The sequence below is a fragment of the Colletes latitarsis genome, chromosome 11 (genome assembly GCF_051014445.1).
Source record: "Colletes latitarsis isolate SP2378_abdomen chromosome 11, iyColLati1, whole genome shotgun sequence".
Classification (NCBI taxonomy): Eukaryota; Metazoa; Arthropoda; class Insecta; order Hymenoptera; family Colletidae; genus Colletes; species Colletes latitarsis.
In genome coordinates, this window is record NC_135144.1 from 21,597,816 (window position 1) to 21,616,237 (window position 18,422).

Sequence of the window (18,422 nt, forward strand, 5' to 3'; positions counted from 1 at the left end):
TTTACGCGCGCGGTCATTGACCTCGCGTCAATGAAACGTAAACAAACACTTAGAATCCTTATATCTCCGGAACTAGCCACTGCATCGACTTGTTCGAACGCTTGTTTTAAAGAGCATTTCATCCCCTATCCTATGAACGTAACAACTATTATAATTTATGCCATCTTCTATGTTTATTTTTATATTTACTTTGACTCTACATACGTAAAGAAGCTTACAAATAAACTTGAAAACACAACATTCTATGCATAGAAATCGAACGTTAGGAGTGCGTTGCCTGATAAAAGAGAAAAAGAATGGTCATTTGACCAGTCATGGTAGGAGTAGGCATACGTGAAGTGTCGATAGGTTTATGGTTAATTCGCAGAGACGCGAGTGGCACGGTTGGAAAGGTTTCTTTTTAGGGTCGATCGACGGCGTTCGATCGCGAAACAGCTGGAGAAATGAATATTACATCGAAGAGATTAAAACGACAGAATTATTATCGCCATCTGCGGGCTCTGAAAGCTTCCGGCGACGGGTGGTAATTTTAAGGAAACTGAACAGGTGGTAATCCAGGATTAGATCGTGGAACTGGGTCAAACGTACGGAGTACGGAGAGCCACCGTTCCCGATGACCTTAATTTTTCCGGAATACTCGTTCCGAGCAGACGGGGGACGATCCACTTGTCAGACTGGCCGTTTCTGGAAGAAATTACGTCGGTGCTCTGATCGTTTCGCCAATGCTGGATCGCGTCGAAACAGCCTGAACTTTTCACGTCTCGCGAGGGTATCTTCGATTTCTGGCGAAACAAGTATAAGCCACGGAACGTGATCCTCTTCCTTTGAGTACAACGCACCCGCTTTCCCCCTGGAAAGCTATCACTCGACTCAAAGCCCGTTTTATAAGTTCAGTGGTCTTAAAATTTTCGAGCCAAACCGTGTCGATGTATACCACCATCGTTAATTATCAGTTGCCTATAGTTTGCAATTTTTTTGTCAATTTTTCAGAATACAATATTCAAAATGTCAACGTTTGAAAATTGTAGAGTTTCCACGCGTCGTCGTGTGTCGTCCGTTGTAAGAAGGAAACGGAAAGGCGAGGGAAGTCGGTGAAAACTTTATCATCCCTATCGACCCGGTTTCTTTCAGCCGTGCATTGACAGTTTTTCACGGTTTCGCGCCGTTTGTCGCCGAGTTACACGAACGCAATAAAAATTCCCGGAGGCTCGTTCGGTGTAATTGAAAACGCCCGGAGTGGCCTCGGACGAACACTTATCATGTGATACTCTGGGATTGTTCAGGTTGGGACGGGGGGTGGAAAAAAAAAGAAGAAAGAATAGTAGACCGCTTTATGTTCATTTACATTTCGAAACTTTTATCGCCACATCCGGGGAAACTCTTCTCGAACTTTTCTCATTTACCCCCGTCCGATTTAATCGGTTGCTTTCTGTCCGCCTTTCCCTGTTACGAGAGCACTTTTTGTCGCGGAACGCGAACGATTTTATAAACGCGCCGTAAGAGCGACGGTTTAAGCAGAGCATGATTGGTCTTCGATACGATTGTGTACGAGAACACAATGGAGGGACGTCGATTATCTGTTTCGTATTGAAATTGTAATTTTGGCTTGGAAATAGTAACATTTTTAAACGATTTCATGTTGGATAATTACATATTTCTAGAATTCTTTTATATGTTCGTATTTTGGAAGAATTCTAAATCTACATCATTTCTATTATCACAAATTTTAAAGAGAAAACTACAGGGGGTAGGTGCTGAAATCGGTGAAAAAAAAAATTTCAAATCGTACTGGAAAAATTATTGTCGGCTTCAGGGATCAGTTACGATCATTTTTGGTGAACAGACATACCCATGATATCCTACCCACTTTCGAGAAAAAAATTCAGGAAAGTAGACAAATTTTTCGATGAAATTAAAAAATTTCAAATCGTTCTGGAAAAATTATTTTCGGTTGCAGGGGTCAATTGCAATCATTTTTGGTGAACAGACATACCCTCGAAATCCTATCCACTTTCGAGAAAAAAATTCAGGAAAGTGGACAAATTTTTCGACGAAATTAAAAAATTTCAAATCCCTCTACAAAAATTATTTTTAATTGCAGGGGTCAATTGCAATCATTTTTGGTGAATAGACATACCCCCGAAATCCTACGCATTTTCGAGAAAAAAATTCCTTACCGAAAAATATAATAATGTTTGACCATACATTGATATGTTTCCCTGAAATTTTTCGACGAAAAAAAAATAATTTCAAATCGTTCAGGAAAAATTATTTTTAGTTGCAGGGGTCAATTGCAATCATTTTTGGTGAATAGGCATACCCCCGAAATCCTACCCACTTTCGAGAAAAAAATTCAGGAATGTGGACAAATTTTTCGACGAAATTAAAAAATTTCAAATCCTTCTACAAAAATTATTTTTAGTTGCAGGGGACAATTACAGTCATTTTTGGTGAATAGACATACTTCCGAAATCCTACGCATTTTCGAGAAAAAAATTCCTTACCGAAAAATATAATAATGTCTGACCATACATTGATATGTTTCCCTGAAATTTTTCAACGAAAAAAAAATAAGTTCAAATCGTTCTGGAAAAATTATTTTCGGTTGCGGGGGTCAATTGCAATCATTTTTGGTGAATAGACATACCCCCAAAATCCTATCCACTTTCGAGAAAAAAATTCAGGAAAGTGGACAAATTTTTCGATGAAATTAAAAAATTTCAAATCGTTCTGGAAAAATTATTTTTAGTTGCAGGGATCAATTGCAATCATTTTTGGTGAATAGACATATCGCCGAAATTCTACGCACTTTCGAGAAAAAAAATTCTTTACGAGTGAAAGTTTTTTTTTTATTTATAGTGGATATCTATTATAGTGTACGAAAACGACGTAAGTGTGTCTGATAACAAGAGTCTCTGCTGTTCAAATGTTTGGAAATTGTGTATTATAAAATCAAGTTATACATATTTTATTAAAATTTAAGTCTGGTACATTATGGTATACGAGACTATGTACATATTATACATGACAAAACTAGCTTAGGACAGATAGAAGAGGATCCAAATTTCTGTTCCATTTTGTATACCAATTGGAACTAGACGGGTAGATAACAAAAGAGATTCTGGATTTTATCCGAGTGGTTAATAATTCCTCGAGATTAGGAAGTTCTTCCAGCTGTGAAACAGCAAATCCCAGATTTACGAACGTGGTAGACTTGCGTAAAGAGGAAATACAAGTCACTTGGAAATACTAATCCGGAGCAGTTCTCTGAGAATTGGAAATGGAACGTAAGCATGGAACGTTTGAAGTCTTCAACCACTGTCTTAAGTGCTCTGTAAAAAACTGAATTTCTCTAATACTTGATTCGTATTTCGAACGTTTCTAATTCTATATAGCCAATGGAATATTTCTCGTTTGAAATTGATATTGTGAGAAAGCAGAAAATTTGAAACGAAAACTGCCGAGATGTATCAATAAACAAGTAAAAAATCTCGATCTAATATTTCACGTGAAATACTTGGTTCGACGAAGAAACTTTTTGTCCTGCAGTCTTGCTTCGTACATGAACGAACACACAAAGAAATTTTTCTATACGTGTATTAACATGCGTCTACGCCCTCGCCAATCTCTGTGAAAGCCTTTGCTTGAAAATATAATTTTGTGTAGCTAAGATCCCTCCAAAGATACCTTTACAAAGAATTCTTGCAAGTGGTAAAAGGAGGATGCATCCGGTAATAAGAAATTCACCTGTTCAAGTTTAGCGTATTCTATCATGAAACTTCTCGTTGAAAATATTCAATGTAGAATCCATTAAATCTAGAAAAATTTTAATTTTTGTTGATACTTTAATTTCAATTAAGTTTTCATCGATGATAATTTTTTATTTATACACTTTTTGAGTCAATTTAGTTTAATCAGTGCTCATCGTACGTCTTTTATACGATCGTTTACAGTTACTTATTTGCTTATCTCGTTCCTCGTTTCCGTAAAATGGAACTCATATTCTTTTCCTCTCGATCTATCAGCCATTTTGTTTCCTCGCGCATCCGTCTGTCGCGTGTCTGTGTCTCTTATTTTCTTACATTTGCCATCGACATTTTGTCTCCTCCATTCAAAGGCGCGATAGAAGAAGTGATTACAGCCGGGAAGAAAATTGCCTGGAACGACTACCTTCAAAGGCGTATTTGCCCAGCGTTGCACTATTTCATACGAATTCCGGCATGAATCTTTCCCAGAAAGAACTCAACCAGGGAGAAAGGAACGAGCCTACGGGGATATAAACGATAAATTTTACGTTCCGTGTACTACTTTGTGTATATCGCTCCGCCATTTGTGCAAAGGACTGTGCGAAACGATAAAATTGTCTAGATCTCCGCTCGTAGATAATTGTGCCTTTTAAATTTTTTGGCGCCACATTCAAATCTGTCTACGAAATTTCTCTAACGTATCAAATTTTAGAAACGTAAAGCTCTAAAGATATTTTGGAAATCACAAATTTTAAGCGAACTGTAAAAATTGTAGTCATCAAGGAATAGCAACCGGAGCACGATGAGTCGAACTTTTCTAAATCTTTGATCAGCACTATAACTTTGGCGACTTGTTATAAAATTAAAAATCGAAGAGTTCCCCGGGAAAATCAGTACGGCGTATAAAACTTTGGTTAAGAGTTCCGCGGGAAAGATCGTTCTGAAGTTGAAACGAATCTAGGACTCGGGGCGTATAGCCTAAGTTTTCTAGCGTCATCGACGATACGTTTACACGGTCGAAAAATTTTTTAGAGACTTAGAGACGATTCGCGTTCGCTGAATTTATTTGTAAAATAATATTCTGCTCCTTTTCCCATAATCTCCTCCATTCTTTCGATTTCTGGACGCCCACAAAGCGTGTCTTTGAGGTTTTAATACTGCTAGTGCTTCGCTACGAACGACAGTTTTCGTTTCATTAAAAATTTTCGTCGTCGTTGAATCTGTTCTTGACAGAAAAGTTAATTACGAGACTTTCTTTGAATTAATTCTTTTCTTTTTGAGAAATTGCACAGCAGATCGATGTGAAATTTAACGATGTGAAATTTAACTAGCTACAATTTAGTGAATCTTTAAATCCGTCTCGAGCTTCGATGGTTCTTTCAAAGATGGCGACGTCAAGGTACCTATGCTACTTTTTATACACTTCTCGAAGCAGAAGCTTGAATTGGATAATTGGATAGATGATTCTCGTCTCCGGGCAGAGGAAATGGATTCTGTGATTGGTTGGCTCAAAGTTGAACTTCCTAGTTGGATGTGGAAGATGAAATAACGGCGGTGGATAGGGGCGATTCCGCGGGAACCGCGGAAAGAATGTCGGAATAGATTTGCTAATATAAACATTGACAGAGCAGGCGATAAACTATGGCGCACAGGCGTGCAAACGAATATTATTTCAAGGAAATTTTAGATCAATGGAGAGAGTAATTTCGCCGGAGCAAAAAGGTTTCATTAGGTGCTTTCCAGGAAACAAATACATAATTGCCTTTGTGCATTATAAAGGATAAATGAATGGTTTTAATCGAACGTTCGTTCAAAGGCGATTGAAATTTCTTAATGAGGCATCCGAGGAAATACATTTCGTTAAAAGCAAAATTGTTCAATTATGGCACGACAAGCATTATTTTCTAAACGATTTTAATATGTTTTTCATTTGAAATATTATACTGGGTGTTCGATCACATAATGGGCAATTCTAGAGGCCAAAATAGGTCGAAAATCAAGAATACCAATTTGTTAATGGAGGCTTCGTTAAAAAGTTATTAACATTTAAAGTTCGGTTCGTACTGAATTTTTTTCTCGAAAATACGCAAGATTTCGGGGGTATGTCTATTCACCAAAAATGATTGTAATTGACCCCCGCAACCGAAAATAATTTTTTCGGAACGATTTGAAATTTTGTTTTTTTCGTCGAAAAATTTAGGCACCCCCTGTCGATTTTTCTTAAAAATTCCTTTTTCATTTTTAGTATTTTTGTTTGACGCCCTACAGAAAAGTTGTTTAATACTTTTTTGTAGGTACCCATGAGCTCTGCTTCAGAAAAAAGTTTCATTGAAATATATTCACAATTGTAGGAGTTATGGCTGTTTGAAAATTGGACCATTTTTATGGGGTTTTTCTTATTTTGCGGTGTCAAGGATCAACTTTCTGAATATTTTTATGATTGCTACATATTCTTCACTAAAATACGCGGCGTTTGGCTTTTTGAACATTAAAATCGTCCAATCCGTTCAGAAGTTATGATGTTTTAAAGATTCGCATGAAAATTCAGTGAAACATATCGACGGTATGGTCAGTCATTATATTTTCGGAAAAGAATTTTTTTCTCGAAAGTGCGTAGGATTTCTGGGGTATGTCTATTTACCAAAAATGATTATAATTGACCCCCACAGCTAACAGTATTTTTTTCAGAACGATTTGAAATATTTTAATTTCGTCGAAAAATTTCACACCTTCTCGAATTTTTTTCTAGAAAGTGGGTAGGATTTCAGGGGTATGTCTATTGACCAAAAATGATTGTAACTGACTCCCGCAACCGAAAATAATTTTTCCAGAACGAATTTAAATTTTTGAATTTAATTGTTAATAACTTTTTAACGAAGCCTCCATCAACAAATTGGTATTCTTGATTTTCGTCTTATTTTGGCCTCTAGAATCTTCCGTTAAAATTTTTCCCAGGGGTAGTCGAACACCCTGTAGTGAAAAATTTGTTTATTTGGAAATATGTTAGAAGACATTTTGAGAGTTTTTCAATATAAATTATTTATTCTGTGTATTATTTTGTCGAAAAATCTGTAGAATTGGAATTGCAAGGATGTAAGATTAGGAATAGTAATTTTCCCGAACGAGGAAAATGTAATTTGGTGTAATTTCCCATGATCATTAAGGTGTTGTGGTTCAGTGTAATTTTGATAATCGTAGAATGTGTTGCAATTTAGTGTAATTTTGCCAATCCAGGAAAATGAGCATTTAATCCACCGAACGAAAATGTATTTTTATATTTTACAGGACACATCGTTAAAAGCTTATTTTCCTCAATTAGGAAAATATATAAAATTATATTTGCACGTTTTAAAAAACATTTTCAGGCATTTAAAAAATATAAATGATAAACTCGAACGTTGTATGAAAAATATTTAAATCTCAGTCTCGTTCTACCAAATCGTGGAAAGTTATGAAAACGTAATTTAGTGAAATTGTTCACGATGGGCCAAATATTTTAATTTGGTAGAATTTTTCTGCCTCGGTAAACAGATCTTGCATTTTACGAGGTACGTTTGAATCTCGTGTTCGTTTCCCCGAACGAGGAATAATTACGGTAAATTAGCTGGCGTCTAAGAGTCGTTACTCCGCTGCAAAAAGTTGAAGATTCAGTTTTATTGTACTTCCTATTTAGTACGTGGTATTACGCTGTTCTATCTCCATTTGGAGCTCATTAAATTTCGAGTATGGCTTAACCGCCATAGCAATTTAAAACGGATTTAATCCTTTGTGGGCGATTTCAGCTTGACGAAGACAATAAGTTCAAACTAGGAAATGTTTCGCAATCGCAACTTCGCTAACCAGAAAGGCTATTCTCGAATAACCACCCGACTGAAACTGCATTAAATGGGATAATTAATAAATTCTCCGCACCTAATAAACGACAAATAAAGACGATTCAATCCATTCGTATCGTAAATCAAATTCAGGATATATTTACTAAATTCGATATTCAAATAATCAACATTTCTAAATTCCAGATATGTACTGTAACTTTGTTTAATTTCCATAAAATCGAAGTGGGTAGGAGTCTTTCTAAAACCAACGGTGCTTCCTCGAGAGGGTTGAAAATTCCATATTCAGGTGCTCGATGATTTCGAAGATAATTTGAAAAGGCCACGATGCGAGGCAAAAAAATTTTTGGGTGCGCGAAGTTTCGTCGATAAATAGATTCTGGGTAGAGGAACGCGCGGGAACTGTTTTACATACGGCTGAACGTATTTGTACACCCGGTGCCTGTATCGTTTCTGCAATCAACGGAGATGTATCGTATTAATGAACAAACGCACTAGTTAATAACAATTATCATTGCCATTCGGGTATTGCGTCGCTCATGGGGTACATGCCGCAGTCCTCGACTAAGCTTTCGTGCTAACAAACTGAAACTACAACGCCGACATAAACGACAGAACACCCGATGCTTCGATTGCAAGGGAAACCAGGTGACAATGGCGCAGTGTTTATTCCATATTCTACAGTCAGGCTTGGATTATTCCCGAGACTCGAGTAGAAACCTTCGAAGTTCATTTATCTTACTTTTCGTGTACTCTAGAAATCGATGAAAGCTTAGAAAATTAACTGACACGTTACACAATATTTCGTTACTCTCGTCGAGTTACATAATTGCATATTTTTTTTTAAATTTGAAAATACGAGTAATCGTAGCTTCTAAATATTCGAGTATTTTATTCTAAACTTCGTATTCGTGAGGTAATCTTTAATTAAAATGAGACCAAACGAGACATAGTTCGTGTTCGGTTCAATCTCGTTTTGAGTAGAAATAATAAAATTAGGGAGAAGCCAATAATAAAAAAATGTTTCGTATTTTAGTATCCCCTTTGTTGACTCATCGTGATTTGGGTTTTTTGGGTAGTTGAACACTCCCCTAATAGTTTCTCCGATAGTGTCGTATTAATTTAAACGCCATTGTTTCCTTATCGACAATAATAATATTAATTCAGCGGCACGACGAATAGTTCGATCCGTTTCATTGTTCTGTTCATTATCCGGTGTTAATAGGATTCGAAATATACTGTATTGCTGGCAGTAAGCTGGCTAGGATCACGCATCCAAGTGATTGTTGTTATTCAAACTGTTTTGATTCGTATATTAATCGTGTTGGCTGACAAAAATGTCTGTTTCATCGTATCTTCTGTGTTTCGCAGATTAAATTCTCATTTTACAGTTGCTTCATTCGTTTCTCTGATTTTCTGTTTTAGGTCCGACATAGGGTACACCACCAATTCGTCGAAGACTTTCTTGAAGATCACGGACGTCAAGCTGGAGGACGAGGGACTCTATAAATGCGAAGTGACTTACTTAGCGGTGAATCGTGACTGCAATGACGTTCAACACATCATTCTCAACGTCACTCGTGAGTATTTCAACCTTCCATTCCAACAACGCACTGTTCATTGGTGACGAGACGAATTAACTCATTAGCAATTTTTCACGGTGTTTATTTCCCCGTGATAAAAATTATTTTTCTGAATAGTCTCATTCTTAATTTCAGCGTCGTAAAAATTTAGAAAGTCTTGCAGAGAGGATTTTTTCGTAACTTATATGCAGATAGTTCAAGTTTCAATGTTAATTATTGTTTTTAAATTGAGAATGAAAAGAAAATTAACTAAGTCGATATATACAGGGTGTTTGGCCACCCCTGGGAAAAATTGTAATGGGAGATTCTAGAGGCCAAAAGAGGTCGAAAATCAAGAATATCAATTTCTTGACTGAGGCTTCATTAAAAAGTTATTAACAAAATTAAATTAAAAAATTTCAAATCATTCTGAAAAAATTATTTTTAGTTGCGGGGGTCGATTTCAATCATTTTTCGTCATAGACATACCCTCGAAATCCTACCCATTTTCTAGAAAAAAATTCGAGAAGGTGTGAAATTTTTCGACAAACTTAAAACATTTCGAATCGTTCTAAAAAAATTATTTTCATTTGCAGGGGTCGAATATAATAATTTTTGGTGAATAGACATACCCTCGAAATCCTACCTATTTTCTAGAAAAAAATTCGAGAAGGTGTGAAATTTTTCGACAAAATTAAAACATTTCGAATCGTTTTAAAAAAATTATTTTCAGTTGCGAGGGTCGATTATAATCATTTTCGGTTGACAGACATACCCCCGAAATCCTACGCATTTTCGAGAGAAAAATTCAGAAAGGTGCCCTAATTTTTTTGGCGAAAAAAAAAATTTCAAATCGTTCTAAAAAAATTATTTTCGGTTGCGGGGGACAATTACAATAATTTTTGGTGAGTAGACATACCCTCGAAATCCTATCCACTTCCTAGAAAAAAATTCAGTACGGGCTGAACTTTAAACGTTAATAACTTTTTAACGAAGCCTCCATCAATAAATTAGTATTCTTGATTTTCGCCTTATTTTGGCCCCAGGGGTGGGCGAACACCCTGTATATAATTCAGTGAGAGATAATAGAAAGACCAGAATTTTCGTAAATCAAAACTACTTTCCCCCAGAATTTGTTTTGCTTTCCGATTAGAGCAAGCTTCATCGCGATTTTTCTTTTTCCTCCGCATTCCCCCTTCCCAGGTCCCTCTTTTTTCCTTTAAAACCTTGTTTACTACCACCTGACTCGCGCCACATTCTTTAGCAATATTTCTTTTTGGAATAGCAGAGCATAATTGGCCAAAGTCACGATCCTTTCTCGCCCTTTAAAAATACAAAAGCAGCGGTTCTTGGTGTCCCCCGAGTTTCTGCATTATTTCCAGCGAATTCTGCCGAGAAATGTGAAAAAATGAACTTCGTCTGCGCTCGTATTTTCCTGATTACTTGTTTCACCGTAAATTTTCTTTTTTCTCAAATACACGTCCGTGGTTATTTTTTCCTAAAGAATTATTACGCGAGATTTACGGAGGGGAAATTTGATATTTTGCACGGCGCGAGATCGTTGAATATTCGTGGGATTTTCGACGAAGACTGATTTTCAGTTGTCAGGACCTAGGATGCGGCGTTTAATTTAATTAATCGATTAAACGCTGACGATCTCCGGCAGTAAGATATGCGTGGAATAACTCGTATTAGACGTATCGTACTTGTACGATCCGTGTAATCTGGGTAATCCCAGTAATTCGACAAACGAGAAAGCCGCAGTACTAATCCGAAGTGGTAGCAGCTAAACCACTGAACCGGTTATCTTGACACACGCAACATGTCATACTATTAAAGTGCGGTTGAATTTACCAACATGAAAGGGATGCCAATTACTTTGAAATTTTAGCCAGAGACCGAGATTTCGCTCGACGAAGTACCCATCAGACGAACGAGCCTAACCGTGATAAATGTCCCTTTGAACGATCGTCCTTAATTTGGCGCCAAAATCGCCCACGCTGAGTACAAAAAAAAAAAAAAAGAAAAAAGAAAAAAGAAAAAAGAAAAAACAATTTAATCGATCAAATCGAATCGATATTGAAAATACAAATTAAAAGAACGCTATTATTATTATTTTAAAAATCATTTCTTGCGTATCTTTGAATCGTAAGTTCGTCGAAAAGTAGCCTGCAGATTTTTCAAATTTTTATATTGCTTTCTGGTTGAAATTTTTGAGCGAAAAAGTATTACTAAGTCAATGGAAAATACGAACGACGAAAGGTAAATATAGAAATTCTGGAACAAATTGAAAGATGAGTTTACACGTCAGATCTAAGTTTCGAATTGCAGGAGGTAATTTAAATAGTAGGATATTGAGATCAAATTTTTGGGATGTAGCGAATTGTTTCGGTATACACGTGCATGAATTGAGGACGTATTTATGGAGAAGCTACTAAATAATCGTGTCTATGTACGTTTATATATGCTCACCGAAACTGGCCAGTATGTGAAAACATTGAGAGAAATTTAATTAATAAACATTTGCTGGAAACGAGCGCTCCATTGGAACCACTGAATATTACATCAAAATTTCTCTCGAAAGATGTTTACGACTCTGGTCTGATTCCAAGTTTAACCTACTTAGAACTTGCATTCTATGCACGAGTTTTAAAATATTCGTACAACATATTTTTCATGGAAAACAATTCGTTGATAATTTTATTAAATTGGACAGAATATCGAATAATTTGGTGTAATTTAATAGTGCTTAGATGAAGTGCGTACGGATTAAATAATTGATCATGTCTGATTCAAACTTGTTTAAATAATAAGTAGTATAGCTCGTATTGGGTCAGGCATTTTAGCCAGAAATTTCTCAAAATTATTCACATTCTTTGTATTTACTAATGATAACATTCAATAATCTCATCGATTTTTTAAATTTTGTAATTTTTCTGCCCCTGATGACACATTTTATTTTTTGATAATGATAATACAATTTCCAGAAGCGAAACTTTCATTTATTTTCTAACATTCCTGCCATTTGCTATCTTTAAAGAAGCCAGGAAATCGTGTAAATAATTTTCACTCGATCGACGGTGTTTTAAATTCTTTTTGAAAATTTCGTATTTTACGAAACAAGGTCCACGAGTTCTCAAACTGACCTGTGATCCATAAGCGCAAGTACCGACCAATATCGCGTTAAATTTATGTTTAAACTCTCTAGTAGAACATTTATAAATCATACATTAAAATGTATAATATATTAACACTTTTTAAAAACATTCTCAAAATTGAAATTCAGTCTTCAAAGAAGAAATTCGTAAAATTAAATGGATTAAACTATTCGAATGCACAGTATTATCGTTAATATCGTCACTGTTCGATCAAACGCGGGTCTGTAAAACAGTTCGAAGATGACCATAATAAATGTCCCTTCGAACGACCGTCCTCAATTTGGCGCCAAAATCGTCCACGCTGAGTCCAAAAAAAAACACTTTAATCGAGCAAATCGAATCGATATTGAAAATACAAATTAAAAGAACGCTATTATTATCATTTTAAAAATCATTTCTTACGTATCTTTGAATCGTAATTTCATCGAGAAGTAGTCTTCAGATTTTTCAAATTTTTATATTACTCTCTGGTTGTAGTTTGTAATTTTTGTAAACTTCGTAGAAAAATAGAATAGGTAATTGTAACTGTTACTCTCGCTCAATGAAGGATTCATTTCATATAGATACGAAATCTTAATAGGAATTCATCCTGCAAATTTACATTTTAATTAAGCAAGGCCTTTATTAAAGACCGCCACATTGTTGATTCGCCTTTCCATCGATGGAAACTTGAATACCTAATATACTTCATATCCCAACGAGAGGATATTCGACTCGTCACCGGTTGAAACTAATTTCAAAGAAACGCCTGAATTCTTTTAAATCTCACGATCGCTGTTCGAGACAGATTTATCCCCTTTCTTTGGTACCGGCCGGTTTCTTCGTTCCGTTCGAAAGTAGAACAAATCAGATGGAACAATTTTTCTCAAGTTTGCTTCCGCGTGGCCTCGATAAAGGAAAACTTCCGTCGGATCCACCGGAATGGAACTCGATTATTATTATTCCTCCCGATATATCGGAGAACTACTTTGGAAAAATTTGCTCGTTCAAAACGTTCGATTAAAATTCCTTCGAACCTTCTTACTTTGTTCATCGAAACAATACACGAAACCAAAACTAAAGCTAAATTAATTTTCCGAGGGGTAGGTTTTAAATTTTTAATTTTTAAATTACATAATTTATCTCAGGTATATTGAATGCTATATTTTCGTATTGAACCACGAACATTTTAATTATATTATTTTCGAAACTTTTACTTAAAATAAGGAAAATTCTGGGATCCGTCGTGGGATCACAGATTGAGAACCACTGGCACGGAGCGTTTTTCATTTCATTTCGTTGACACCTGTCCACGTCTCTCGCGATCCCCCCCTAAAAAAAAAGAAATAATCGTCGAACGTTTATCCACCCGAAAGTTTCTCCGTCCGTGGAAACCGCACACCGGCGAAACACTGTCCGAAAAAATTGAGGAACAAGCACGTTGTCTGACAGAAACGAAACCTGTCAAACGTGGATTTAACGGTGCTTCTCGTTCTCCGTTCTGTTTTTCAACACGTAGCCTTCCACTTTATTAAGCCACTAATGAGATGGTCCGAGGGGGCGAAAAAGTTTCGCCCTCCCTCTGTGAAAGTTGAAACGTTCCGACGAAATTTTCATTTTTTTCCCTCCCCTGCCTCTCCCGCCGATATTAAGGCAAAGGAGAAACAACGAGAAACTTTTCCAAACGCTCGTGGAAGTTGATTCGATGGACACGTGACGTCGAGAATCGATTGCTCTATCGATACATCGAACGATCACGAGTTCGAGAACGAGACAACCTCGATTCCACAGAATACTCTGTACAGTTTGAACAACGTTCCATTTTAGTCGATTGACATTGGTTAATCAGTAAATTGAAAACACCGTGACAAATAGTAAATTATTTAAATTAATATTGCTTACGATCGTGAAGGTTCTATTTTATTCGATTGACATTGGTTAATCAGTAAATTGAAAACACCATGGTAAATAGTAAATTATTTAAATTAATATTGCATACGATCGTGAAGGTGATTCCTCGATTTAAATCAGATGTTGGAAGGGTGAACATTTTGGTCGAATTGTGGACGAGGATTATTCAAATTGAAATTCGAACGAGATAAGAATTCTGTCTAATCTCGAAAGGGGTTAACGAGTGTGTCGTTGGATTGATCTCATCAGCAGTCACGTGGAAAGTCGATTACGTCTCGCGCAATTCGTTGCTCGGCTGCGGAACCCTTTGAAAACAGTTTCAATAATACCATGGAGAAGGTGGAATCGATGTATCTCCTCCAGTCTGAATTAGAAGGGGGCCACGAGACGAACGCACGTCCAATCAGAAGTATTCTCGAACCGATCGAAACCCCAATGACCCAGAGCAGTCTGAAATCCCATAATTTCCAGCAGGTAGAAGATCTAATTGGATTGGCCGCGAGACAAGTAGCCCTTCCGTGCAATTTAAATAGAGGCGAATTGGTGCTTCGCATATTTCGGGAAACGTAACAGATTTCCATCCCATAAATTGGCCTTTGAAATACGCGAAACAAACCGCGACAACGTCCTCAAATTATCGCAGCATATCGAGAGATTTTTATTTCTGGACCACCCAGTACATTCTGATATTTGCTCCTCGATGGGTTCGAAGAAATTTTGGCGCGAAATAAGAGTGTTGATTTCTCAACAATCCTATATAGTTCTGATTTAATTTGGGGGCTTCTTGAGGGGTTCAAAATGTTTTCATGTTTTAGTAAAAAATTTCTAATTATTGTTTAGATTTATATCCTTGTTTGATGCTAGATATTATCAGTATTAATTTTTTTATTTTGTTGAATGGAACTCTATATTTTAATTTAGGGGTTTCTTGACGGGTTCAAAATGTTTTTTAAAAAGTTTGAAACAAAATGCAACCGAATATAGAGGTAATAGGAGGAACTGTTAGAACGTCTGAGAAATTTCTCTTCTTTGGATATTTTCTTTGCGATCGATGAATAATTTCGGGAGTGTCGTTCGTGTTTAATCCATAGGGTAGGACAGGTTATCGAAACGAAAAGCATCCATGGGTTTTGGCCACAAAAATTCGAACCAGATGGAACCTGATCGCGAAAGTGTATCTGCCACGTTCGATTGCTCGTAATCTCGAAAGTTTCTGAACTGCGTCAAACTTGAGAGCTCGAGGCTCGATCCAAGATTGCGATGGTAAAATGCTTGGATCATAAAGTTGTGTAGTAGTTTCTAGTGATTTGCTCAAAATGTATTCCTAGTGATTTCCTAAACGTGTTTCTAAACAGGTATATTTGAACGTTTCGTTCAGAAATTTTGGTTCTTCTCGGTAACGAACGTTAGAACGGTTCTCAAGACTTGTTATTGTCGTGTAAAATCATTTAAATTTATTTATTATTTGTATGTTTGCTCACTGAAATTAATGTAGTTCTTAATGGCGTTTGGAAGATTGAATTTATCGCTATAATTATAATTGCGTCTCTGCAAAAGCGATATTAATTACGTTTATAAAAGATTCCCTTAGTAGATTTTGTAATAAACATTCCAATTTGACCGTAAAACAAGCGTGTATTCATTGGCGAATATTACTTTAAATGTAACGTTTTCCACCATTAAATTTGTCGATCATTGCCTACAATATTAATTTCACATAAAATAATTTCTATAATTATACGTGAAATTTATATTATACATCTGAAGATGACCGATTTAGTGATGGAAAACGTTCATGTATACAGATAATATTTATTTGTCAATGAATATTCATCTGCTCGCGTAACTAATTTTGAATATTAATTCTTTGCATTAGCAGTTTGCATTAACATATTGATGATGGTTTAAGGCGAAAAGTAAAATGTATATGTTCAATAATAATCCTATTCGAGCAAACTAAAAGTAATAATAAAATCGTCCCAAATTGTTCATACTATTTATAGGTCTACGTAATATTCTTATTTCAAAATGTAAAAATTGCTCGTTCGAGTAATTCTAATCTGAACCTGTCGTTTCTACAATAAAAATTACGATAAATTGTCCTGTTATTCGATGAAACGTAGGACCATGTAGAAGAATCACAGTGCGTACGCGCGAAACGAGTTTCAAGTTTTCAAATTCCATCCTCCGCTGGAATCGCAGGTTCCTTCGTTCCTGTCTTTGTATAGAAAGGAATATGGAAAACTTTCAAACAGGCATTAGGCTGATGTAAAAGTTCCGTCGTGCGTTTTCAAGGGGTTACATATACAAAAGTTGAAACTCTCGTAAAATAAAATCGAATTCGACTTTCCATTTCATATTTTTTTTTTTAATACGTAACTCAATAGACTTTTCTTTCTGGGAAAATACATATAATTTCTTGTCGAATACTATTTTTCGTAGAAATTTTATAGAAACTGTAAATTAACAAAATTAGAGTTTAAAAATCAATAAAAACAAATTCAATCAATATCAAATAAAAAAAAACCTCAAATTGTTTATTAAATGTCTTGTGTATGTGTGTGTAGGCGAAATTATTATTGAAATTATAATGTAAACGCGAGGCTATAGTATTTAGTTAATGGAATCAGTTGCCAATTAGCACTTAACCGGAACACCGCCTCTTCAATAATAGTCCGATTTTCCTGTATGTTAACAAACATATGGAACGTTTTCCCCAGAATTCGTTTTATATATCAATGAAACCAGTTCATGTACACATACATTCGGATAAGCTTTCGTGTTTAAGGTATCAGCAATTTTCGAAATATAAACGGAAACACCCATAGGTCTGTAAACCGATTTACATCATCCCGGTCTCCTACACTTCCTGAACGTTACTAAATGCCATATCAACATTTACATTTCATCGTGTTCGATATTTGATGTCGATTAAATCCAAAACACATACATCCACATTTCATCGCGAAAAAGCAGTGTCATTTCCTCACTGTCAAGATAAAAATATTTGCTTTGACAAATTCATGAAACTTTTATTTTGTTTTTGAACGTTCTTTTGACTTTTCCAATGGTATTTTGTCGATGTTCTCTTTGATATCACAATACATTTGTATCAGAGTGACGTGAAAATTAATTCAATTCTTCGTTCAAATTCAGGGCACCAATCTAATCTTAAAAATGTTCAGTGCTTTTGACGATATTTAGCAAAGTTATATATCGAGACAATAATTTAATTCTTATGGATTCGCGGGAAATTTTATTTTATATTCGTTTGAGAAGCACTGCTAGAGTAATGCTACCATGCTAGTAACAGTCGTCGCACGAATCCATACCAATCACCGCCATCGCGCTTCTCGCATTAAATTTCGAAAGGTGTCGAAACAGGTCCACTATTAATGTCTATTAATCTTCTTGAAATTCAACGAAATAGTTTCTACTCTCGTCCAGTTCTTTGCAGTCTACGCCCAGAATTTAAAAAAAATTTCTAAAATTATAATGTCTTTGAAATCTATAGATTTAGAAGAATTTAGAACTTTTGTTTATTTGTTTTTTCAATGAAATAATGGGTATTGTTTTGTTTGCTCTTTTGATTAAACCAACAGGAGTATTACGCGAAGAGTCGAACAGCGAAACAAAAGTAAATAATTAACCTGTTGCAATTTTTGAAGCGCGATTACACAGTTTGGCGTAAAAACCGTAAAATACAAACTACATCCAATTCTCTTTTCACACGGTGCACACGTTTTGATGAACATTGTGTAGAAAAGCTGTCTACAGAAAAAAAAAAAAAAAACGATTGCTCATGGACAAGGCAGCGAATTCGTTCCGCAGCGTTTGTAACCCGCGTAACAAAAAATCGTAAAAATGATTATAAAAGAAAAACGCGTTTCGTGAAATATAAAATATACAAGTTTCTAAAATTTAGAACTATTGTATTTGCTCGGTTTTTTTCAAAATGGCGAAAATCTCTAGTTTAGAATTGTTTTAGGCTTTCTAGTTTCCGAATTTCGAAGCATTTTTATACAGTAAAAAATTCCCTTTGAAAATTAAGTACACGTTCCAGTTACAAGCTTCAGCCATGTAGTTCATTGTTCTCTGGCTCTGTCTCGTTATACTTTAATTCCATGTCTCTTAAAATTCATCTTTGTCGTCTGTAACGAACCTAGGAGGGTAACTGTCCCGTAACTTTCGTACGCAACAACGCAGAGAGACAGTAAAAGCAAAGCACGCGTG

At 35.7% G+C, this 18,422-nt stretch overlaps 1 protein-coding gene across 17 annotated transcripts in view; it reads left to right on the top strand.

The window, feature by feature from the left end:
* The window catches only part of Nrm (neuromusculin), a 457,462-nt gene that overhangs the window by 303,137 nt on the left and 135,903 nt on the right, over positions 1-18,422 (top strand). For all 17 annotated transcript variants that reach the window (XR_013080582.1, XR_013080588.1, XR_013080585.1 and 14 more), the window contains exon 3: positions 9,005-9,159. Coding sequence is in view for 7 of the 17 variants with exons in the window: in XM_076776376.1 (XP_076632491.1) it covers positions 9,005-9,159 (155 nt within the window). In the remaining 10 variants the exon portion in view is untranslated. The remainder of the gene's footprint in view (positions 1-9,004; positions 9,160-18,422) is intronic.